General features: G+C 39.2%; 1 protein-coding gene across 3 annotated transcripts; it reads left to right on the plus strand.

The window, feature by feature from the left end:
- Window positions 1–970: 970 nt before the first annotated feature.
- gprc5c (G protein-coupled receptor, class C, group 5, member C) lies at window positions 971–22,938 on the plus strand. Of its 3 annotated transcripts, none has more exons than XM_075457943.1 (5): window positions 971–1,399; window positions 6,488–7,548; window positions 14,990–15,090; window positions 18,786–18,914; window positions 21,880–22,938. In XM_075457943.1, the coding sequence occupies exons 2-5, from the start codon at window positions 6,564–6,566 to the stop codon at window positions 21,910–21,912; spliced, it is 1,248 nt and encodes a 415-aa protein (XP_075314058.1). In that variant the 5' UTR covers window positions 971–1,399; window positions 6,488–6,563; the 3' UTR covers window positions 21,913–22,938. The 3 variants fall into 3 exon arrangements, with proteins under 3 accessions (XP_075314058.1, XP_075314057.1, XP_075314056.1); XM_075457942.1 differs by having other exon boundaries at window positions 971–1,394; XM_075457941.1 differs by having other exon boundaries at window positions 971–1,345.
- Window positions 22,939–25,682: the final 2,744 nt, after the last annotated feature.

Genomic DNA, 25,682 nt, shown 5'->3' on the forward strand with positions numbered 1-25,682 from the left:
GTACGTTGGTGCAATAAACATACAGATATAAATTCATATAAAATGTGTTCTTATTGAGAATCATTTGTAGCGTCTTTCATGTCCAATTATTCGAAGTGCGCGGGTCATGTGGCCCTCCAATCAGAGCCGGCCCAAGGCATTTGCCAACTACGCGGTCGCTTAGGGCCCCCACGCCACCAGGGGGCCCCAGAGAGCACCGAGACGTTGTGATAAAAAAGTAAATATATACATGAAATTAAAAAAACATTGAATAATTTAAACGAAATTGTATTACACCAGAAAAAAATATATATATTTTGACAAAATACTAATATTAGGTTAATTTATGCCTCCTGTTGGCTGCTGCCACCGTTGGGCAAAATTATTTAAGTATTGTATTAATTATTTTACTATTATTATTTATTATTTAAGTATTTAATTTTGATTACAACTTTATTTTTCTGTAAGATAATGTGAATGTCATTTGATTCTATTTTGTATTTGGATTTTGAACATTTTGCACACCATTGCACATCTGAAAGAAATGAAACTATTTAACGTGTTTACTATAAATGCAGTCTCCAGCCTGCTGATGTTACTTTCAAATAGTTAAATTAATGAGCCATACTTATACATCACTCTTTATGTAGAAGTTAATTAAACCATATTTATGAGTTTGCTATCCCTTTAAGGTTAAAAACAAGAATGACACCTGTATACTGTAAGATGATTACAGATAATGCTAATGATTGTGGGTCCGTTACACACAGAACAGTGTAGCCTATGGAATAATGAGGCATCTGGAGCTGAGGTGATGGTAGGGGGGCCCCAAATGAAATTCTGCTTAAGGCCCCATAAAGGCTTGGGCCGGCCCTGGTCATGGAAGTTGCCCATCCCTGCTTTAAACGAACCCCAGCTGAGCTGTGATTGGTCCCCTGTTTCCCTATATCATTATTTAAATATTAAAATAAACATCTGTTTTGGTAACAGAGCCGGAAATAAGTGGAGGAGTATGTTTAAAAACTCACCGGACACGTTTCCCTCCAAACACACACAAAAAGAGGAGATTTCTCCGGGAAACTTCGGGGCTTCGGGAGGTAGAAACTGGTGCTAATTGTGCAGTTGGGACACGTTGGTTTCCCGGATATTAAAGTCCTCAGAGGACAGAAAGCAGGGCTGTGTGCCACGGAGCGGGAGGGGTGCGGAGGGAGGAAAAGGGATTCATAAACTTTGGTCTGTATCAGTCCGCTGCGGCTCTTTGCGGGATTTTTGTTGCCCCGCTGCGGAGGATTTCTGTCCCGACTGTGCGTGCGTCTCAGGTGAAGATCCGCGAGGAGCGAGGGGGAAGTCGGCTGAAAACATCCAGGTGGGTCCGCGCCATCCTCCGCCTACACTTCCCGGAGCTCCGCCGGAAGGTTTGGTGTGTTTTTCTGCTCATTTAGAGAGAAATCTGCTTCAGCGAGAGGGCAAAAATGATCAGTGAAAAGACAAAAATATGGAAAAGATGTTGTAAATGTTGTAAAAGATGATAAAATAACATTTTATTGTAGAAGTTTGGATCTTATAACGTCAAGTTCTGCTGAACTAAAGAGTTTAAATGTTTATTTACTTGAATATATTTAGAGAATTTAAAAAGAATATTCATGATTTATATTATATTAAATTTTTTATTATATTATTATATATTATAAATGTTATTATTATTATATAATTATTATTATATAATAATACTAATAATTATTATATATTATTATTATTATTATTGTTATATATATATATATATATATATATATATATATATATATATATATATATATATATAGATATTATTATATATTATATTATATTTAAAAAAATTAAGTGAGAAACTAAGTGAACCCCTGATCCAGCAGCTGGTAGCAGCAGTTAGAAACTAAGTGAACCCCTGATCCAGCAGCTGGTAGCAGCAGTTAGAAATGGGGTGACCTTTAACCTTTAACATGCTAACTGGGGCCCGCAGAGTCTGAGATGTAGCTCTTGAGTTTCTGACCTTGGGGTGACCTTTAACCTTTAACATGCTAACTGAGGCCTGCAGAGTCTGAGATGTAGCTCTTGAGTTTCTGACCTTGGGGTGACCTTTAACCTTTAACATGCTGACTGAGGCCCGCAGAGTCTGAGATGTAGCTCTTTGGGTTTCTGACCTTGGGGTGACCTTTAACCTTTAACATGCTAACTGGGGCCTGCAGAGTCTGAGATGTAGCTCTTGCGTTTCTGACCTTGGGGTGACCTTTAACCTTTAACATGCTGACATGCTTTCCTCCTTGGCATCGTGTGAATGGAAGTAGTAGGGGTGTACTTAGTTTTTCACAGACTGCTTCTGCGTTTTGTCTCAGTTTTAAAACACATTTTAGGACCTGTTATGGACCAGATCAACTAAAAGCTATATTATTATTAGGGTCCCTATCTGTAAGGTTTCTTCTTATTCTTTGCAAAGGTGCTCGAAAACTCTTGAAATTTTGCGAGCGCCACCTGCCAGTCGACGACAAGAAAGAATCTAAACTTTATATTTTTGGGAGTCGCTCATTGGCTCTGTAGCGCCCCCTATGATGCTTAAAAATGGTCCCCGCATTGGGCTTAGTTTCGCGTGGGACAATGAAAGTCGGTACACTCATTCATCATGCCCAGATGCACAAAAAAGTCTCATGCCGCCATGGTCCCACGTCCACAGGAAGGCGGCCATTTTGGATGGAAAGTGCGTTTTGGTGCCATTTTTGACCGATTCCACGCCTTGCATATGATCGAACCCCTCCTACAGATTTAATGCTACAAGCTTCAAACTTGGCCAGGTTACTCTTAAGACATGGGGGGAAAGATTCATGGGGAAACTTTTTCAAAACTTAAAGGGCGTGGCCGTGGCGACGCGTCAAAGTTCGATGACTCGCCATCACTCGCCACAAAAAATTAAGTCGCTTATAACTCCCACATATATTATCCAATCTGTCCCAAACTCCATACGGTGAATGCTGGACCCAGCCTGAACGCACACATATTACCATAGTGACATCCACCTATAGCGCCACCTGCTGGTGGTTGGAAACGTCTTTTTTTCCCACACCTCGCATTTTATCAAACTCCTCCTAGAGATTTAATTTTAAAGTGTTATCTTTTTTCTTTATTTCCTGACAGAAATGGCTTCCCAGAGCGTATAAACTTGTTTTCCTGCTCCAAACTAAGGCTAAATGCTGCAGAAAGACACCAGATGGGAAACTGATCTGTATTTGTCTACAGGTGATTTATTGTTGCCAGGCAACATGTGTTGCCACAGTCCTTTCCGAACCATTTTGAGGCCTCAGCTGTCCCAGCTGTGACGTCAGGCTGAGTGCTGTGAGGGTTGGGTGGATGACGACAGTGGGAGACTGGGCCAATAAATCAGTGTCAAATACAGGCTTCCTTTGAGATAAGGGACTCATAAAAGACGCGGTAATTACTGCTGATTACTCACAGGGATTTTAAAGAAGCAGAGGAAAGTAGCGTGCACACTTTGACCCACAACACCTGGAACGTAAAAACCTTTTCGAGCTGCTTAAAGATCGTTTCAGTGTCTTTTACTGCCGTTTGAATTATTTTTTAAATAGGAACAACTATTTCTGTTGTACAACTTAAAGTTTTATGAGAATAAACATGAAACGGCTCAAACGTAAAGCCACAAAAGGTGGAAATAAAACCCTGGAGGGTCCAGCTGATATGAAATCATGTAACCTGGAACTTAATTGTTCCTGCGATAGAAATAAAGCGGCTGGGAAAGGCTGAGGTTTAAGGACACGTGTGGTTGAAATGGAGCTAAATTTAGCTTTTTTTCCCCCCGTATGTTCAATAGTTCTTTATGGTGTGAAAAAAAGTATTTTGTTTAAACTAGGGCTGGGCAACGATTAAAATGTTTAATCTAATTAATCACATGATTTCCCTGATTAATCACGATTAATCTCATTTGTACGCAGAATCCAGAAATGAATCCAAAAGTAGCGTATAGCTTTTAGCATTTAGCTTTATTTTAAATGTGCTGCCATATAAATGAAAGTGCCATAACATTTGTTGTGCAAACACACTTTTAACATCAGCATCTTTCTGTAGTTTTTATGTAGAAGCCTCGCTCCACTGTCTGTTTCCTTGAATGACTTGCTGCTATCAGTTGTGTGTTTTGCCTTTAAGTGATATTTTAGACTGGAACTACTACGCTGAGAAGACAATTCAACTTGGCAGTGTTTACAGATGACTTTGGTTCTGTCGACTCCGCCGTCTGGAAGAACTTTAACATGAAAATGGCCGAGTAAAAGTTCCGTACCCTTCTCCATGTTTGGTGGATCCGCCGATTACTTTCTTTTCCTGTTCCACAGCAGACAGCAGCAGACTTTTACAAAATAAAAGCCTGTGAGCAACAGACTTTTACAGAATAAAAGCCTGTGAGCAACAGACTTTTACAAAATAAAAGCCTGTGAGAAACAGACTTTTACAAAATAAAAGCCTGTGAGCAGCAGACTTTTACAAAATAAAAGCCTGTGAGCAACAGACTTTTACAAAATAAAAGCCTGTGAGAAACAGACTTTTACAAAATAAAAGCCTGTGAGCAACAGACTTTTACAATAATAAATACTGAGTTAATGCGCGATAAAATATTTATCGGCGTTTAATAATTAACAAGTTAACGCGATAATAACAAGTTAACTCGCCCAGCCCTAGTTTAAATGAACCCGAGCTGCAGCCTTTAATAGTGAAAAGTGGAACTTTAAACCCATTCCTGCCTGTCTCTGTGAGGCTTAAACTTATTGTAACCGTGTCTGTTTTACTACAATTGTTCAATATTTCACACAGAAATGTTGGTAAAACTACAAAATTTGCCTAAATATTTGTAATAATGTGTCTCTAACTGGTTTGTTACAGAACATATTTGCAGGTTTCTGTACAATAACATCCTTAACCTGGAGCCTGCAGGTTGACTTTAGTCTTTCACTGTTTCAATATTTGCTCTAAGCCTGATTTCACAACTCAAAGTCCACACAGTGGTTCGTGTTTTTGATGCTCTGATCCCGTTTGATTTGCATCTCGCTGAACTTTATTCAAACACGACAAACAACTGCTTAATTGATCCAGTTTCCTCCACACTGAAAATAACCGTTTGGTGTGAAAGCTCCCAAATAATCCTCATTGTTTGGGATTATTTTAGTTTTATTTGACTTGCTGCTGCTGCAGTTTCAGGTTGTCCTCTGCGTCCTTGGTCTTATCTCTCTCAGCTTTACGTGGCCGACTGCTGAGGTACGTTAAATATGTGGAAAATCCTACTTTTCCCCATCGTGCCGTGGAAAGTCGGCCTTGTTTTTTGTGCCTTGAGGGATTAGAAACGTCAGTAATGCAGTGAAGTGGCTGGTCCTTGAGGTCTCGTTGTCCCAGTCCTGAAATGTTTTAAGTCAGATATTTTTAGTTTGGGTGCTCAAACCAGCCGTGCATGAGCAGAAGAAGAAGAAGAAAGGCTGACATCTTTGCTGTGGCTGAGTATGGATTCGGTTTGGTGTAACCGGATCTGACGGAGATCTGGACGCATGCTTTATGTCTTTATGTTGTTTGATAGAGGCACCGGCCTCTGATTTTAGGTTCATTGCACTTTCAGCTCATCGATCTGTGAATTTTCTGTGATATTTGTGATAAATCCTGTTAATTATTAACGTCAGAGAAGGGGAAACCTTCCAGTTCAACTTCAATTCAAATCAAATTGATGTGTATAGCACATTTCATGTACAAACAGTTCAAAGTGCTTCACATGAAATAAAAGCATTGCAGCAGGGAGTGGAAGAAGCATTAAAAATACATTAAAGAATATAAAGAGAAACAAATAAAGTAATTAAAATGATTAAAAGAATATAAAGAGAAACAAATAAAATAATTAAAATGATTAAAAGAATATAAAGAGAAACAAATAAAATAATTAAAATGATTAAAAGAATATAAAGAGAAACAAATAAAATAATTAAAATGATTAAAAGAATATAAAGAGAAACAAATAAAATAATTAAAATGATTAAAAGAATATAAAGAGAAACAAATAAAATCATTAAAATGATTAAAAGAATATAAAGAGAAACAAAGTAATTAAAATGATTAAAAGAATATAAAGAGAAACAAATAAAATGATTAAAAGAATATAAAGAGAAACAAATAAAATCATTAAAATGATTAAAAGAATATAAAGAGAAACAAAGTAATTAAAATGATTAAAAGAATATAAAGAGAAACAAATAAAATCATTAAAAACCAGCAACAGTCCAGATATCGTGCAGATTTCATGCATACTTCAACTTTCCTCTGGTAGCTTTGCTTCTTACATCATTTCCAGATAAATATCATGACATTATGTATTTATCTGAGTGTGTATTGACTCATGAAGGTGGAATATTTGCACGGCCGGGCGTCGCCACAGTAATCTGAGGAATCTTTGCTGACGTATTCTGACTCTTTCTTCATATCTCCCTCTCATCAGATCTTTGTCAGTCGCTCCCCGTTTCTCCGTCTGAACGGACGCACTCAGAGTCCAAGAACAGCTGATTCCAGTCGCCATGGCCACCAACGGGACCCCTCAGGGCTGCGGCCCGAACGTGGACTCGCTCTACTACAACCTGTGCGACCTCGGCGCGGTGTGGGGCGTGGCGGTGGAGGGCGTGGCGGCGGCGGGCATCGTCCTCTCCTTCGTGCTGTTCGTCTCGCTGCTGGCCAGCCTGCCCTTCATGAACGGCGCCAGCAGCAAGCGCCCGCTGGCCCTGCAGGTGGGCTTCCTGCTGTTCACCGCCGGCCTCCTCGGCCTCTCCTTCGCCTTCGTGGTGGGGAAGGACTTCGCCACCTGCGCCTCGCGGCGCTTCCTCTTCGGCGTGCTGTTCGGCGGCTGCTTCGCCTGCCACCTGATGGAGTCCGTGAGGCTCAACGTCTTGGCGAGGGGGGGCAGCGAGCCCCGGCGTTGGGGCCTGTGTCTGGGCGCGTTGGCGCTGTGGCTGGTGGAGGTGGTCATCAACACGGAGTGGCTGATCATTACCGTGGTGCGCCACCCCCTGGCGCCGCTCAACGCCTCGGCCGAAAGCGGAAGAGCGACGGCGACGCCGTGCAACATCGCCAACCAGGACTTTGTGATGGCGCTGATCTACGTGATGGCGCTGATCCTGACCGTGGCGGTGGCCAGTCTGAGCGTCATGGCGGGCAAACACGCGCAGTGGAAGAAGGAAGGCGCTCTGATTCTCATCACGAGCCTGCTGTCGGTGGGGATCTGGGTGGCGTGGGTCGTCATGTACGTCTACGGTAATAAGCGGACCGGGGGTCCGACGTGGGACGATCCCACCCTGGCCATCGCCTTGGTGGCAAACGGCTGGCTCTTCCTCATCCTCTACATTATTCCTCAGTTCTGCTTCATGAGCAGCGACTGCGAGCAGCGACCGGACGACGACGAGGAGGCGTACGCGAACCGAGTCGGATACGAGACGATCCTGAAGGAGCAGAGCTCCCAGAACATGTTCATGGAGAACAAAGCGTTTTCCATGGACGAGCCCAGCCAAGGTACGTTACCTCCCAGAATGCTTCATCACATCACATCAGATCAGATCAGATCAGATCAGATCACATCAGATCACATCAGATCAGATCAGATCAGATCACATCACATCAGATCACATCAGATCAGATCACATCAGATCACATCAGATCACATCAGATCAGATCAGATCAGATCACATCAGATCACATCAGATCAGATCAGATCAAATCAGATCAGATCACATCAGATCACATCAGATCACATCACATCAGATCACATCAGATCAGATCACATCACATCAGATCAGATCAGATCAGATCACATCAGATCAGATCAGATCACATCAGATCAGATCAGATCACATCAGATCAGATCAGATCACATCAGATCAGATCAGATCACATCACATCAGATCACATCAGATCAGATCAGATCAGATCACATCAGATCACATCAGATCAGATCAGATCAAATCAGATCAGATCACATCAGATCACATCACATCAGATCAGATCACATCACATCACATCACATCAGATCAGATCAGATCAGATCAGATCAGATCACATCAGATCAGATCACATCACATCACATCAGATCAGATCAGATCACATCACATCAGATCACATCACATCACATCAGATCAGATCAGATCACATCAGATCAGATCAGATCAGATCAGATCAAATCAGATCAGATCACATCAGATCACATCAGATCAGATCAGATCACATCAGATCACATCAGATCAGATCAGATCACATCACATCAGATCAGATCACATCAGATCAGATCACATCAGATCAGATCAGATCAGATCACATCACATCAGATCAGATCACATCAGATCACATCAGATCAGATCAGATCACATCAGATCAGATCACATCAGATCAGATCAGATCAGATCAGATCAAATCAGATCAGATCACATCAGATCACATCAGATCACATCAGATCAGATCAAATCAGATCAGATCACATCAGATCACATCAGATCACATCAGATCAGATCAGATCACATCACATCAGATCAGATCAGATCAGATCAGATCAGATCACATCAGATCAGATCACATCAGATCACATCAGATCAGATCACATCAGATCAGATCACATCACATCAGATCACATCAGATCAGATCACATCAGATCACATCAGATCAGATCAGATCAAATCAGATCAGATCAGATCAGATCACATCACATCAGATCAGATCAGATCAGATCAGATCACATCAGATCACATCAGATCAGATCAGATCAGATCACATCACATCAGATCACATCAGATCAGATCACATCACATCAGATCAGATCACATCACATCAGATCAGATCAGATCAGATCACATCAGATCACATCAGATCAGATCAGATCAGATCACATCAGATCACATCAGATCAGATCAGATCAAATCAGATCAGATCACATCAGATCACATCACATCAGATCAGATCACATCAGATCAGATCACATCACATCAGATCAGATCAGATCAGATCAGATCACATCAGATCAGATCAGATCAGATCACATCAGATCAGATCAGATCACATCAGATCAGATCAGATCAGATCACATCAGATCAGATCAGATCACATCACATCAGATCACATCAGATCAGATCAGATCAGATCACATCAGATCACATCAGATCAGATCAAATCAGATCAGATCACATCAGATCACATCAGATCACATCACATCACATCAGATCAGATCACATCACATCAGATCAGATCAGATCAGATCAGATCAGATCACATCAGATCAGATCACATCACATCACATCAGATCAGATCAGATCACATCACATCACATCACATCACATCAGATCAGATCACATCAGATCAGATCAGATCAGATCAAATCAGATCAGATCACATCAGATCACATCAGATCAGATCAGATCACATCAGATCACATCAGATCACATCAGATCAGATCACATCACATCAGATCAGATCACATCAGATCAGATCAGATCAGATCACATCAGATCAGATCAGATCACATCACATCAGATCAGATCACATCAGATCACATCAGATCAGATCAGATCACATCAGATCAGATCAGATCACATCAGATCAGATCACATCAGATCAGATCAGATCAGATCAGATCAGATCAGATCAAATCAGATCAGATCACATCAGATCACATCAGATCACATCAGATCAGATCAGATCAAATCAGATCAGATCACATCAGATCACATCAGATCACATCAGATCAGATCAGATCACATCAGATCAGATCACATCAGATCAGATCACATCAGATCAGATCACATCAGATCACATCAGATCAGATCACATCAGATCAGATCACATCACATCAGATCACATCAGATCAGATCACATCAGATCAGATCAGATCAAATCAGATCACATCACATCAGATCACATCAGATCACATCAGATCAGATCACATCAGATCAGATCAGATCAGATCAGATCACATCACATCAGATCAGATCACATCAGATCACATCAGATCAGATCACATCAGATCAGATCAGATCACATCACATCAGATCAGATCACATCAGATCACATCAGATCACATCAGATCAGATCAGATCACATCACATCACATCAGATCAGATCAGATCACATCACATCAGATCAGATCACATCAGATCAGATCAGATCAGATCAGATCAAATCAGATCAGATCACATCAGATCACATCAGATCACATCAGATCACATCAGATCAGATCAGATCACATCAGATCACATCAGATCACATCAGATCACATCAGATCAGATCAGATCACATCAGATCAGATCACATCAGATCACATCAGATCAGATCAGATCACATCAGATCACATCAGATCACATCAGATCAGATCAGATCAGATCACATCACATCACATCAGATCAGATCACATCACATCAGATCAGATCACATCACATCAGATCACATCAGATCACATCAGATCACATCAGATCAGATCAGATCACATCAGATCACATCAGATCACATCAGATCACATCAGATCAGATCACATCAGATCACATCAGATCACATCAGATCAGATCACATCAGATCAGATCAGATCACATCAGATCACATCAGATCACATCAGATCAGATCACATCACATCAGATCACATCAGATCACATCAGATCACATCAGATCAGATCACATCAGATCACATCAGATCAGATCACATCAGATCAGATCACATCAGATCAGATCACATCACATCAGATCACATCAGATCACATCAGATCACATCAGATCACATCAGATCAGATCACATCACATCAGATCACATCAGATCACATCAGATCACATCACATCAGATCACATCAGATCACATCAGATCACATCAGATCAGATCACATCAGATCAGATCACATCACATCAGATCACATCAGATCACATCAGATCACATCACATCAGATCAGATCAGATCACATCAGATCACATCAGATCAGATCACATCAGATCAGATCAGATCACATCAGATCACATCACATCAGATCAGATCAGATCAAATCACATCAGATCAGATCACATCACATCAGATCACATCAGATCACATCAGATCACATCACATCAGATCAGATCACATCAGATCACATCAGATCACATCAGATCACATCAGATCAGATCACATCAGATCACATCAGATCAGATCAGATCAGATCAAATTAAATTAAATCTAATCTGATCTGATCTGATCAGATTTATTTGTATAGCACATTTCATTACCCGTTTTATTATTACACTTATTATATTATTATATTATATATTATATTATATTATATTATATTATATTATATTATATTATATTATATTATATTATATATATCATATCATATATTACATTATATATTATTATTATTATATTATTATTAGTAGTATACCCGTATTATTTATATTTTATTAATTTCAACTTCACAATGTGCAATATTATTTATACTAGGTCATTTTACTTTTTAGTACTTACTTTTTTTTTTCTTACTTTTTAGTACTTGCTTTTTCTCTTTAAAAAAAAAAGTTTTATCTTTTTTAATTTCTTGTTTCATGTCTGTTGTTGCTGCTGTGACAAGTGAAGTGGGATAAATAAAGTACAATCTAATCTAATCATGTCCAGAACAATTCAAAGTGCTTCACATAAAATAAAAGCATCGCAGCAGGGAGTGGAAGGAGCATTAAAAATACATAAAAGAATATAAAGAGAAACAAATCAAATCATTTAAATGAATTTAAAAACAGTTAGCAGTCTAGATAAGTTCAAAGATATTTCATGCATAGACACATGAGAACAGAAATGTCTTTAACCTGGTTTTAAAAATGTCTCCATTTGGTGAAAGTTTAATCTCCACTGGCAGTTTGTTCCACTTGTTTGCAGCATAACAGCTAAATGCTGCTTCTCCATGTTTAGTCTGGACTCTGGACTGGACCAGCTGACCTGAGTCCTTGGATCTAAGAGCTCTGCTGGCTTTATATTCTCTGAACAGATCACAGATTGTAAACCATCAGCAGGCTTTTAAAATCTATTCTGTGACTGACTGGAAGCCAGAGTAAAGACTTTAATTCAAAAGTCTCTTTACTAACAACCAGTAACGGCCACTTTCTTGAGTTTTCTCCTCTTGAAATGTGTTTTTTTTATGGTTCAGCTAATGTAACTGGATTCTGACACAGGTCGGGTTAATAGTAATCTATACTCTGCACTGGAGAGGCCGTCTGAATCCAGAGTCACGACGATTAAACCCAAAGATCATTTAAAAAGTATGTTGGACTCACAGAGAAGGGTTCCAATGACCCAAAAGGGTCCATAAACATGGCAGAAAAGGCAGAAAAACATCCATAAAACATCCAAACAACACACCACAGTCCACCTATGTGCTGTCCAGTTAAAGCCACAGGGTAAGGATCTTTGAAATGTTTTATTTTTGAGCCTATAGCTCGTCTTCTGTCCATGTTTATTGGGTTAAATAGTTGGCTGAAGTCACTTATTATCGGATAAATTTTCAATGTAATCTCCTTCTCAACTCGCCACATTCTTATGTTTGCTTAAGATGTTTGGTTTTAATGCTTTACCTCAGGAAACTGCATATATCCCCCGTTATGTTTCCACCCCTGACACTGCTGGTGTTGACCTTGTTTTTATTCATTTTTTTGGTCTTTTCTTTGACTTCTTTCGCTCCCTGCTAATGAAAGTGCCGTGTTTATGCTGGTAAAACACCTCGGTTAGGTCTTAAAATGCACCTTACAGAAGCTTATTCATCAAAATGTGACACTTTGTCGCTCAAACATTTACATCTGACACGGAAAAGGAGAAAAAAAAACGCTGATTTTGACATTATGACATTTAAAATGGTTGTTTTTGGCATATAAAAAGGTAAAAACGGAAAGAAATGAGCCCACGGACAAAGTGTTGGAGTCGTTTATTTCTATAAATGATTGAAGGAGGAACTGTTGACGTTTTATCTGAGGGTGCATGAACAGAATGAACTCCTGATGCCATCACTCCTCAGTTCATTCAGCTGACGGTTTCTAAGCTTTTAAATGATGGGAGGCCTTTTGTTCCACGTATTTCTGTCTGAAATGTCCCGTCCTTCTTTTTTCTCAGAGAGAACATGGACAACATTACATCAGGCTATGCAAATCGCCTCATTTTCATCAGGCTGGAAGTGTTATCTCTGTTTCCTGTAAAGCAAATATTTGCCCGGTTAGTGGACTGAAAGGGTTTCTGTTGGTGAGCAAACTGAAACCAGAGGAAAGTTAAAGCACACACAGTTAACCACCCGCCGGCCACACCTTGGTCTGCCTCCATGAAGGCTTTCTCTCCACATTCTCTGCTTATCGGGGCTCACAGAGCAGAATAACAGGCTAATAACAGGCAGAAAACGTCCTCTGAAGGTTGTTTCCTGCCTGTTTGATGAGCCCACAGAATCTGATACGCTGACGAACAAAACCCGAGTCCTCACAGGCGCGCTGGGGCGTGACCACTCAGATCTGTTTGATGGTGATGGTGATGGGTAGGGATGGGAACTGATAAGATTTTTACGATTCCAATTCCATTTTCGATTCTGCTTAACGATTCGGTTCTTTGTCGGTTCCCTTATTGATTCTCATTTGGAGAAAAAGGACAACAAAGCGGTCGATTAGCATCAACTTTGTTTAGTTTAGAAGTAACACGAGTCATGACCTCACAAACCCAACAACGGTGAGGTCCACATTGGTCTATCCTGGCCTGGGTAATTGAACTCTTCCTGCTCTGGTGAAAGGAGAAGCTGGAGGTAGAGGTGAACTGGGGGTAGTACCACCAGCCTCTGGCTCTGAGCCAGTCAGGCTCTGTCTCTCATGATTTCATCTAAATGTAATGCCTGAGAAGGCATTCATTTAACCTTAACCGTTACTAACAGCAGCTTTTACAATCAGGCAAATGGAGCTAACATGATAGGCAGTGTTTGTTAGTTAGTTACCTGCAGTGTTAGCCGAGGACATGCTAACGTTGCTAACGTTGCTAACGTTGCTGGGTTCAGATTCACCAACGTTAGTCCGGAGCGGATCGAAAACGCGACATTCATTCATAGTTATTGCATGTTGGTAGTATTTCCTCCCTTTGGTGAAATATTCACTTTGCAAGTTGCCCTGTTGTCGTCTTTTTTAGAGATGTGTAACCAAACTTTCCAGCGTTTGTACCGCTTGGGCGCCATGTTTACTGTTGGCTGCTGGCTGCGCCGGACTCGCCACGCAACGCTGCGTGGTGACATCATTCGCGCCCACTGGAATCGATAAGGGAATCGTTTGCAAAATCGCCAAACGATTCTGAGGAATTGAAAACACTGGGAACCGGTTCTCAACAAGAACCGAATCGTTACGCAGAATCGAAAATGGAATTGGAATCGTAAAAATCTTACCAATTCCCATCCCTAGCGAAAACCGGAAATTGCGAGAGTGACCGGTCGGTCCGATTGGATATAAAACCGGCTTTTTTAATCGGTGCATCTCTATTTTTGAGCCTTTTCTTTATTTATAGGATGATTTGTTTAACAATTGATCCCAGAATGGCGCCGCCCTAGAGGCAGCAGCTGTTGTTCATTGGTTGGATAAAAAAAGGACGACTCTAAATTGAATTCTTGATTCATGTTGGTATAATTTAACAAGGAGCAGCAACATTTTCACCAACAGTCAGCCTGTGTCTCTGGTAGCTGAGGTGATGAATCCCTCCTGTTAATGTCTAACTGCTGCACCTCACGCCTCCGATTCCCCCCTGAAACATCACGCTCTGTTTTTACATCGTTGCCACGGAGACCAAGGTGTGGCAGCGGTTCAAGCTGGGGGAGCGTTATTTGTCATTAGATAGTGAAAGATTGTGGTCATCCGAGAGATAAAAAAAAAGCTGATAAACAGCCAAACATAAGAGTTGTAAAGACATCCTGCAGGGATAAGAGTGACATTTGCTGTTTTTTTTCTGTGTCCATCGCAGCATCCAAGCCCGTGTCTCCGTACAGCGGTTACACCGGTCAGCAGCGCAGCGCCGTGTACCAGCCCACTGAGCTGGCTCTCATCAGCAAACAGCTGGGAAATGTGAGTATAAAGCTTCTACAGACACGCACATTTGAATGTGTCATCAAAGCTCAAGCTTTACAACACACGAGCAGACTTTTCCACATGTAGGCAAATTATTATGAAAATGAGGAACCTTTGTCCAGTTTTTTAGGCATTATTCAGTAATAGATTTACCAGAAAAACAAATGAGTGTCACGTTCAACTCTGCAGACCGATTACAAGCTTGGTTAATCTCAAAACCCAGCGCACACACAACAGACGTCTTTTACACAGAAAGATGATGTAAAAAATGATTTCTGTTGCTGAAAAATCAATAAAACGTGTGCCCTGTCCTCCTATGGGTTAAAGCACCACCAGAGAAGTTTGTGAACCTTAAAACTATGCGATCTGACTTGTTTTGATGTACACCCACCTTTGTTATGCACATTCTCGGCCCTAAAACTGCCCCAGAGCACCCGAGGAGCTGAGATACCTAACTAGTTGATAATAATTTTAACAATGTTTGCAATCATGCTAACTAGTTGATAATAATGTTAACAATGTTAGCAATCATGTTAGCAATCATGCTAATAGTAAGCACGATTAGCTACTCAGACTGTAAATTTAACTTTACTAACAAAAAAGACTAAATATATTTAGCCATATTTTGGTACTTATCTAAACATGAATGGCAGTTTCTTTTGTTGTCATCTTAGAACAAGTATTTTTTTGTCTAGGGGCAGGTAAACTATACATGTAGCTGGTGACTAACAATTAGGAAACATTTTAGCTTCCAAAAATAGCTCAAATATTTCTGTAGTTTGTGAATTACAAAATCCAAAGTTTGCATTTAACTACACATTTTTAAATTTCCTTAGCATAGTTAATTACGAGCTTGGTTAATCTCAAAACCCAGCGCGCACACAACAGACTTCTTTTACACAGAAAGATGATGTAAAAAATGATGATTCAGTTGCTGAAAAGTCAATAAAACATGTGACGCCGGGACGGGCACAGACTCCTACGGGTTAAAGCACCACCAGAGAAGTTTGTGAACCTTAAAACGATGCGATCTGACTTGTTTTGAAGTACACCCACCTTTGTTGTGCACATTCTCGGCCCTAAAACTGCCCCAAAGCACCCGAGGAGCTGAGATACCGCGCCACAATGTTTGGCTTCTCGGTCGCGTTTTTGGGGGGATTTTGATGCCGTCTTTGTGGCTTCTTCAGCAAACATAAACATAGATACGTAGGTGAGCTAGCTACTACAAAAATGCAAGTAAATAAATGTGATTTTCACTGGCCTGATTCGCTTTTTTCTCTTTCTTAAACCATTAGGAAACATTTAAGTTTGCAAAAATAGCTCAAATAGATTGAGAGTGAGTCACAGAAGCCAACTAGCTAGCATGCAATCAACTAATTACCAATCAAGCTAACTAGTTGATAATAATGTTAAAAATGTTAGCAATCATGTTAGCAATCATGCTAACTAGTTGATAATCAGGGCTCTCAAGTCTCACGCAATGAGCGTGAGACACACGCATTTCAACAAGTTCACACGCTCACACGCCACACATGCCATTTCTCACGCTGAGAAATGATCAACTTCGTTGCACAGAAATTCTAATGGCCGATACTATAAACGAGTCAATGGCAGGTTACTGTGCGCTCGTACAGCTCAGAACTATAGCTCTGTACAGCTGTCTTGATTTAGCAACCCATCGGCAAATCACAAAATAGAATTTCTCAGCCAATCAGAAAACAGAATTTCTTGTTGCCGGGTGTGAAATAGCTTTCAGCTGAAAGCACGCGTTCCATGAATGCACAGCGGACATAACCTATTATGCTCTGAATGCTGCAGAAGTTGTAGACGAGCTGGAGGTGGAAGAGAACCGTCAGGATCATCAGCAGGTCATATCTTCATTTATTTTAATCTTTTATTAGTTACTATAGTTTTCCTACTCCTTGTAAAAGACCAATACCTGCCGATTAAAGTGTTCGTTGGAGTAGTAGGCCTAAATATTCAGCACACACGGATGAAAAATATGTAGGAGTGTAATTAGGCTTCCGTGGTTAATTTTTTTCAAAGGTGACTGGTATGAACAGATTCCCAATAAGGCCATCTACAATTGCCAAACTGGTATTAGTTCTGCCGCACTGAAATGCTGATGCAGAGAGGGTTTTTTCCATGGTGGGGCTCAATAAAACCAAGAGCAGGAACACTTTGTTTCTGAATGGAACTCTGTCATCCATCATGACTGTGAAAATGGCTGACACTGAGCCACAGTGCTTTAAATGGGAGCCCCCAATATCAGTCATCAAGCATCAACATCTGCCACAAACACTGACAACAACACTCATAAACAAACACACACAGAGAGGGACTGCTCAAGGGGCCCATTTGGGGTTATGTTTGTTTTTCTTAATTTAATTTGTCTGTTTTTTTGTTTGTTAAGACTTTGCATACCTAAAACAATTTATTTAAAATATAGCAGAATTTAGTGTAAAAGTGAAGATTTGTGATTTTGGTATAAATAAAACAATTTCTTTGTTCTTTAAGTAGCTAGTTTATGGCGATGGGATACTGCAAGGGACCCCCCCCCCCAAAAAAACCCGAAAGAAACCCCCCCACGCACACGGCCCGGCCGCTGCCCCGCCCGAATCTCACTCCAAGCAAACTTGAAAACTTGAGAGCCCTGTTGATAATGTTAGCAATCATGTTAGCAATCGTGCTAACTAGTAAGCATGATTAGCTACTCAGATTGGAAATTTAACTTTACTAACAAAAATGACTAAATATATTTAGCCATATTTTGGTACTTATCTAAACATGAATGGCAGTTTCTTTTTTTTTTGTCTAGCGGCAGGTAAACTATACATGTAGCTGGTGACTAACAATTAAGAAAGTTGTCAGTTGTAAGAGAAAAAAAATCACCAGAATTCTGAATTTTAAGTCATGGTTCATGGTCCCAAGGACCCGAGCGAAGGTCTGGTAAATGCAGGTAAATAAATGTGGTTTTCACTGGCCTGATTCTCTTTTTTCCCTTTCTTAAACCATTAGGAAACATTTAGGTTTGCAAAAATAGCTCAAATAGATTTAGAGTGAGTCACAGAAGCCAACTAGCTAGCATGCAAACAGCTAGTTAGCAAGCAAGCTAACTAGTTGAAATCTCACATAAGTAAGCTGCACTTAACCATGTTTGACAATTGGTTACGCTTTTCTAAGTCATATTTTCCAAAACTTCAATAAACACTTGACTTGGATTTATATGCTGTCATTTTAATTACATTCTTTAGAATGAATCTTATCATTAAGAGCTTATGTGTTTACTTATTTCATAGAATTGACACTTTTAACTAGTTCAGTGTTGCCAATTGGTGGACAAAAGAGATATTGCCTAAAATGTATATCTAATATCTGAATTTATAGGCACAAACAAGTTAGGGAAATGGTCTTACTACCTAGACAAGTATACCTCAGTTCTGTGGACTTTTATGGTACTTATGGACATAACGGGGGGAAATTACACTACCTAAAGAAAATGTCAGGAGCCGCCACTGTGTGAATGAGTCCAGGGGACGAGACTAAGGACTCCAAAGTAAAACAGAATGAGGAATAAAGCTCAAACTAAACGGGCCGCGACGCTGTGCACACTAAGTTAATCCTCCACAGACGAGCCCCCCACCCCCGGCTCTGTGAATGTGTTTGTGATGCCTCTGATCTAACTCCCACAGCATGCCCCGGCCCAGGCCTGCGACATGATCATTCCCAGAGCCTCTGCCGGCTCTGCGGCCAACAGCGGGAGCAGCACCCCCTCAGCGCCCCACCAGGCCGGGAACGCCGCGCGCACACCGCAGCCCAGCGTAGGTCCACCCCCCTGACGCCCCCCCCCCATGCTGCTTGTTATCGCTCGCTTGACTCCAGATGCTTTTCTATTCCCCGCCTCTGAGCATGTTGGCCTCTCAGCTCCTGCTGTATCCATAGCAACTTCTTCTTCTGGTTTACTATGAATCACTTCTTTGTCTGGAGTTTCTTTTTTTTCTTACTCTGTGGTGTTCACTCTTTCACGGCTGTGTATCTTATACCTGCTCTGTGCAATACTCGTGTGGGACTCAGTGCTTTTCGTACTCTTATATCATTTATTTTGATAATATGCAAGAAACAATGTTGATGAAATGGGTCATTTTTTTATTTTTATTGATGTTCTCTGTGGTTCTCTGTTCTCATTTTCCATCTGAAACTTTGATTTTCTTAAATAAAACAAGACTCTTTGGCCTTTAAAGGCTTTTAAAGTGGCTCTAAATGTCTGTAGCCATCTCATTTGTAGAGGAAAGCTAATTCCTCACTGCAACAATGGACTGTTGACGGGCATTGTAATGGTTAAAGTAATTCAAATGAATTTATTATTATTTTATTTATTATTATTTATTATATAGTTTATTATTTATAACATCAATACTAATAAAGATTTAATTGTTGCACCACAATACACTTCTCTTTATTTAAAATAAGGATGATTCAAGCTATCACAATCATTCAGAAATAGCAGAATTTTATAAATACAAATATTTTATTTTAGGGAACAGTCTTGTCTTATAAAAGAAAAATAATCTGTCAACCAACAGATATCAGTTGTTGGGCTTGTTATTTCTTATAAGCTGCTGAGCTAGTTACTACAAAAATGCAAGTAAATAAATGTGATTTCACTGGCCTGATTCTCTTTTTTCCCTTTCTTAAACCATTAGGAAACATTTAAGTTTGCAAAAATAGCTCAAATAGATTTACAGCGAGTCACAGAAGCCAACTAGCTAGCAAGCAATCAACTAGTTAGCAATCATGCTAACTAGTTGATAACAATGTAAACAATGTTAGCAATCATGCTAACTAGTAAGCATGATTAGCTACTCAGATTGGAAATTTAACTATACTAACAAAAAAGACTAAATATATTTAGCCATATTTTGGTACTTATCTAAACATGAATGGCAGTTTCTTTTGTTGTCATCTTAGAACAAGTATTTTTTTTGTCTAGGGGCAGGTAAACTATACATGTAGCTGGTGAATAACAATTAGGAAACATTTTAGCTTCCAAAAATAGCTCAAATATTTCTGTAGTTTGTGAATTACAAAATCCAAAGTTTGCATTTAACTACACATTTTTAAATTTCCTTAGCATAGTTAATTATTTAAAAGTAATTTGACTGTTAACATACAACACTTACAACCATTAACTGACTAACAAAAATTACATATTTTTTTTCTACATCCATATCTAAAAATTCAATTAAATTTTTGTTTATATTTGTAATATATCATTTTTTTCAGCTAAATATATCATGTAACTACTAACTTACATAGATTATAGTGGATATTTAGCAGTACTTTGGGCTGAAAACAGTTATTGAATGGCGTTAGCACAATTAGCTGCTAATCTAGATACCAACTTACATTTTGTACTTTTTTCCTTTTCTTTTTTGCAATTAACTACAAATAAATTGTAGCTTTTGATATTTGTGCTAATTAACTTCTCATTTATCATCATTTGTCATCAGCTACTTATGGATTGAAAAGACCCTTCTTTTTTGACCAACATTAGCAGATGTTGTAACACCATATACCAGCTAACATAGCATAGCATTCTACAGAAACTTAATTATGTTTAGCCTCATCTTTTTGATAACTACTCTCCAGGAACGCTCTACATATTTTGATTTTAAGAAATACTTTTGTATATAAATATTTTTTGAATAAAAGTTGGACGTACCTATGTTAAACTCTAAAGTAAAAGCAAAGTAATAAATGAAATGGGAGAAAGGAGCCACCCAATTTAAACTGTATTTATAATTATAATCAAAGTGTTTTTTATTGATTTTTCTATTCAAACAACAAACATCCCATTAATAACAAAATAGCAGGACTCAAGATATATGTACACATATCTGTCTCAACTATAGACAGATAACAACAAGACAAATCACCCTAATACAAAACATCAAACATACCACCACCCATGTGGCCCAGACACTCTAAAATAAATAAACAAAAGAAAACAACAACAATAATACAATAATAATAAAAATAAAAATAAACACATGTATTTTAAATCAAATTTAAAATCCATTTTTTCCCTTTCTTAAACCATTAAGAAACATTTAAGTTTGCAAAATAGCTAAAATAGATTTAGAGTGAGTCACAGAAGCCAACTAGCTAGCATACAATCAACTATCATGCTAACTAGTTGATAATAATGTTAACAATGTTAGCAATCATGCTAACTAGTTGATAATAATGTTAACAATGTTAGCAATCATGCTAACTAGTTGATAATAATGTTAATAATGTTAGCAATCATGCTAACTAGTTGATAACAATGTAAACAATGTTAGCAATCATGCTAACTAGTTGATAATAATGTTAATAATGTTAGCAATCATGCTAACTAGTTGATAATAATGTTAACAATGTTAGCAATCATGCTAACTAGTAAGCATGATTAGCTACTCAGATTGGAATTTTTAGCCATATTTTGGTACTTATCTAAACACGAATGACAGTTTCTTTTGTTGTCATCTTAGAACAAGTATTTTTTTGTCTATTTTATAAAAATAAATACATGGCTTTTAAAACAAATTTAAAAAAAAGGGGGGTCTATGTTGGAGCAGAGGAGGGCTCCTGTTCAAAATGAGAAATAATTTAAACTGTATTTAAACACATTTTAAGCCCTCTGAGATTTAAAAAAAAAATTGTATTTATATTTTAGATCAAGAGACCAACATCTATTTTCTGTTGCCTGTAAATTAACACAAATGTTTCTCTCTTCTGATGCAGGGTCATGGTTTAACTAGGACGGCCCAGTGGTGAACACGCTTCAGCTCTCTGCACCCGCTCAAAAATAACGTCTTCTCACTTTCTGATTGTAGCCTATGTTTGCTGTTATTTGTGGTTCCCTAAGCTGGCTCTGAGAGGAACCCCCCCCCGGGCCCGACACGCCGGGGTGAATGTCGGGTCATCCAGATAAACCTCCTATTGACTGATGTGCCGGCGGGTATCAGACAGCAAAGAGACGAATTTAGAAGTGAAAGCTGAAGCTTTGGCTCGGGACAAAAACTTTGCACGGTCACCATTCGCTGACTGTGAGCTTTGAGCTCTCAGCTGGACCCAAACACACAGATGAAGGGCTGTAAAACAGAATGTCTGGACTCAATATTCAGTCTATAATATAATTTTTTTACTCTCTTTGGCAATGGGACAACTCGGTTAAGAAAACAATCGCATTCAATTACAAAGATGATTGTGTTAAGTTTAATTCTGCCAGTTAATGTGCATGTTGTGAATGTTTTTAATTACGATAATAAGTTCCGATGTAAAATCAGCATCTGGTATTTAATAATTGTACATATGGTGTGTTGTTTATGAAGAATTGTACGAATGTGCACGTGTAATCCTGTTTATCTTAAATCATCTCCAACAATCAGTCACGAGAACAGAGAGCCGAAGTCCAGACTGCGTTTAGATCTCTTTCTTTTATCAGATTTCTGAAGGTTTTGAAAATGAAACCTGTTTTTGTGTCTTCATTTATGCGATAGATATTTATCCGAGCTCTCACGTAAGAGCGGGATTTCAGGACTTTAACGTAACCCAAAGAAAGAACTATTTCGTTGACCTTGAACCTTGAATCCTGCAGCTTTAAATATCACCGTTCATCTCTGATTATGTTAAAGAAGACGGGAGGTGGTTCCAGGACCGCTGAAATATTTTACAGCTTAAAGTGTTGAGTTAAAAACTCACCAGGTCGCACACTCATACTGTTATGAGCAGAATTAATGTGCATTACAACAAGATGAGATGCAGCTGTTGTAAGTTAATAAATATTACAGTAACCATGAAGCTGTTTCCTCTGTATCCTTCTGATTTATTATATTGGGAATTTATTGTTTTAAGTAGCAGTCTCTGAATTTATTGTGAGATTTTATTCATTTTATATTGTGTCCACAATGCAACTTGGAAAATAGGAAATGTAGGAAAGACCGACGATATCTCAAAGTTTAACTACATCTGTAGCAAAGTGATTTATGTGAACAGAGGATAATAAAATAAGTCAAACTAATAATAAACTAAGTCACAACTTCAAATAAGTCGTGGAACACGGCTTTAAATCATCCAAAAGTTTTCATGATCGTCATCCAATTCAATTCAGTTATTTTATAAACTGCCGAATGAAAACAAATGTCATCTTCAAAGATAAAGTCCAATTAGAATCCAACTCGTTGTATTCCAATCAGTTTTTTCCTTCTTTGGTCTTACTTCCTGTTTTATTTTGTAAGAACTTCCCTCTTGGTTGTTTAACTGAGTTTTGCTTCCTTTAGTTGCTGATTAATCTGTTTAGCATCTCTGAGCACATCGACGGCTGGTTTTCTGTGTTCCTCCGGCGGATCGTTTCACGCTGAAGCCGGCCGAGTTTCCATTTTTCAGCATATTTAGGCGATGAAAATCTGGTGTTTCCTGCAAACAGAACCATCCACGCTCTCTTATCCGAAGGTCTCTCCCGGAACCTTTAAGCGGTGGTCAGACCCCTGGGGAAGCATTTACCTGGAACACCAAACCCCGGCCAGTTTACTTCCTGCCACCAACAGGCAGCTGCCACACGTAACGTTATGTAATGTTCAACAAATATTCCAATAAACACATTTAATATGTGAGATACAAAGACGTTGTGAGACTGTTTCCAGAGACTCGGCTCCGTTTAAATAAACTTATTAGAGCTCTTTACTCCTGACAGGATGTGATGTGAAGAGGCTTTTTATCTTAAAGGGACACTTTGTAATTTCTTCCCCCATCTAGTGGTGCAATTTTATTTTGCAAAGTTGAATGAATTTGCTCTCTAGCGCCTCACGTTTTCAAATGTGCGCTGCAACTTCTTGAACTACGGCAAGCGGAATGTGTCAAGATTCAAGAAGCTATAGCTTCAGACTCAAGGTCCATACAAACAAAAAGAAATCAAGACACACAGTACAAAGGATTACATAACACACATACAACAACACTATGAATACAGATGACAGATAACATGTCAGATAACATAACATCTCCTTTGGTGTGCAAGCAATGCAATTAGTCACAGATTCTATAATGGCCGTGAATTAGTCATATTCCGGGAGTTACCAGAAGTGACGTTGACGCAGCGTTAGCATTAGCCTGTGTTAGCAATAGGAGCATTAGCAGCGGTAAATAAACTCCCGGTAAACTTACAAACTTTCTAATGCCTCGTTTTGTGAGCTAAGAGCCTATGTGTACTACGGCAGAAGTTTGGTAACAATCAATGCATTATTAGTGGGATAATTTACCAGATAAAATCTATTTAGCATTTTTTTTTTTTAAACTTTATTAGTAAATCAACAAAATAACAGTTTACAAATGTGAGCATAACGCCAAAAAGAAGATATCCAGGGGGAGCATAGGAATAATAATAAAAAGAAGAAGATGATGCACTTACAAAAAGAAAGCTAATGAACACAAAGACATATGTGCCAAGGAATAAAATCTATTTAGCATTAGCGGCTGTAATAAGCCATTTGGCGGAAATGACGTCACAATGACGTCATTTCTGCTTGTAGGCCTGGCGTTGGGGAAATCGCGATTCGAAGTGCTTTATGTCCCTCTCGGCACTTCGTCATTTTTCATAGAGCGGAAGGACATGGCAGCCTCCATAGAGCTTACCTGCTCTATGTAGATACAGACAAGTTATTCTTCACTCAGGAGGATACGTGAGATTTTTGACAGAGATCATTTTACACCAATGAGAACTAACTTATGAATGAATATGTTGATTTGAGCTAATAAATGACTTAATTTATTACATAGTGTCCCTTTAAGTTGCTCTGATGTTACAGCGCTGGTGGCTAATTCAGTCTCCTCCGATGACCTCGCTGCAGCCGCCTGAGGTCGGATCGATCGATCCACACGGCTGATCGTTCCCCGACAACTACTGTCATGTTCATTCATCGATTACAGCCGGCAACACGGCAACAAACAGGTTGGACGGGAAGTGTTTGGAAATGTAATGATGTGCAGGAGGGCTGGGCTACGATTAACATGTTTAATCTAATTAATCTCATTTGTACGCAAAATCCTAAAATGAATCCAAAAGTAGCGTATAGCTTTTAGCATTTAGCTTTATTCTAAATGTGCTGCCATATGAATGAAAGTGCCATAACATTTGTTGTGCAAACACACTTTTAACATCAGCATCTTTCTGTAGTTTTTATGTAGAAGCCTCGCTCCACTGTCTGTTTCCTTGAATGACTTGCTGCTATCAGTTGTGTGTTTTGCCTTTAAGTGATATTTTAGACTGGAACTACTACGCTGAGAAGACAATTCAACTTGGCAGAGTTTACAGATGACTTTGGTTCTGTCGACTCCGCCGTCTGGAAGAACTTTAACATGAAAATGGCCGAGTAAAAGTTCCGTACCCTTCTCCATGTTTGGTGGATCCGCCGATTACTTTCTTTTCCTGTTCCACAGCAGACAGCAGCAGACTTTTACAAAATAAAAGCCTGTGAGCAGCAGACTTTTACAGAATAAAAGCCTGTGAGCAACAGACTTTTACAGAATAAAAGCCTGTGAGCAACAGA

This window comes from Odontesthes bonariensis, chromosome 23 (genome assembly GCF_027942865.1).
Source record: "Odontesthes bonariensis isolate fOdoBon6 chromosome 23, fOdoBon6.hap1, whole genome shotgun sequence".
Classification (NCBI taxonomy): Eukaryota; Metazoa; Chordata; class Actinopteri; order Atheriniformes; family Atherinopsidae; genus Odontesthes; species Odontesthes bonariensis.

Coding starts and splice junctions, on each gene's coding strand:
- gprc5c (XM_075457943.1), top strand. CDS start 6,564: ATGGCCACCAACGGGACCCCTCAGGGCTGCGGCCCGAACGTGGACTCG. Junction 15,091..18,785: donor TCAGCAAACAGCTGGGAAAT/GTGAGTATAAAG, acceptor TAACTCCCACAG/CATGCCCCGGCCCAGGCCTG. Junction 18,915..21,879: donor CGCGCACACCGCAGCCCAGC/GTAGGTCCACCC, acceptor CTTCTGATGCAG/GGTCATGGTTTAACTAGGAC.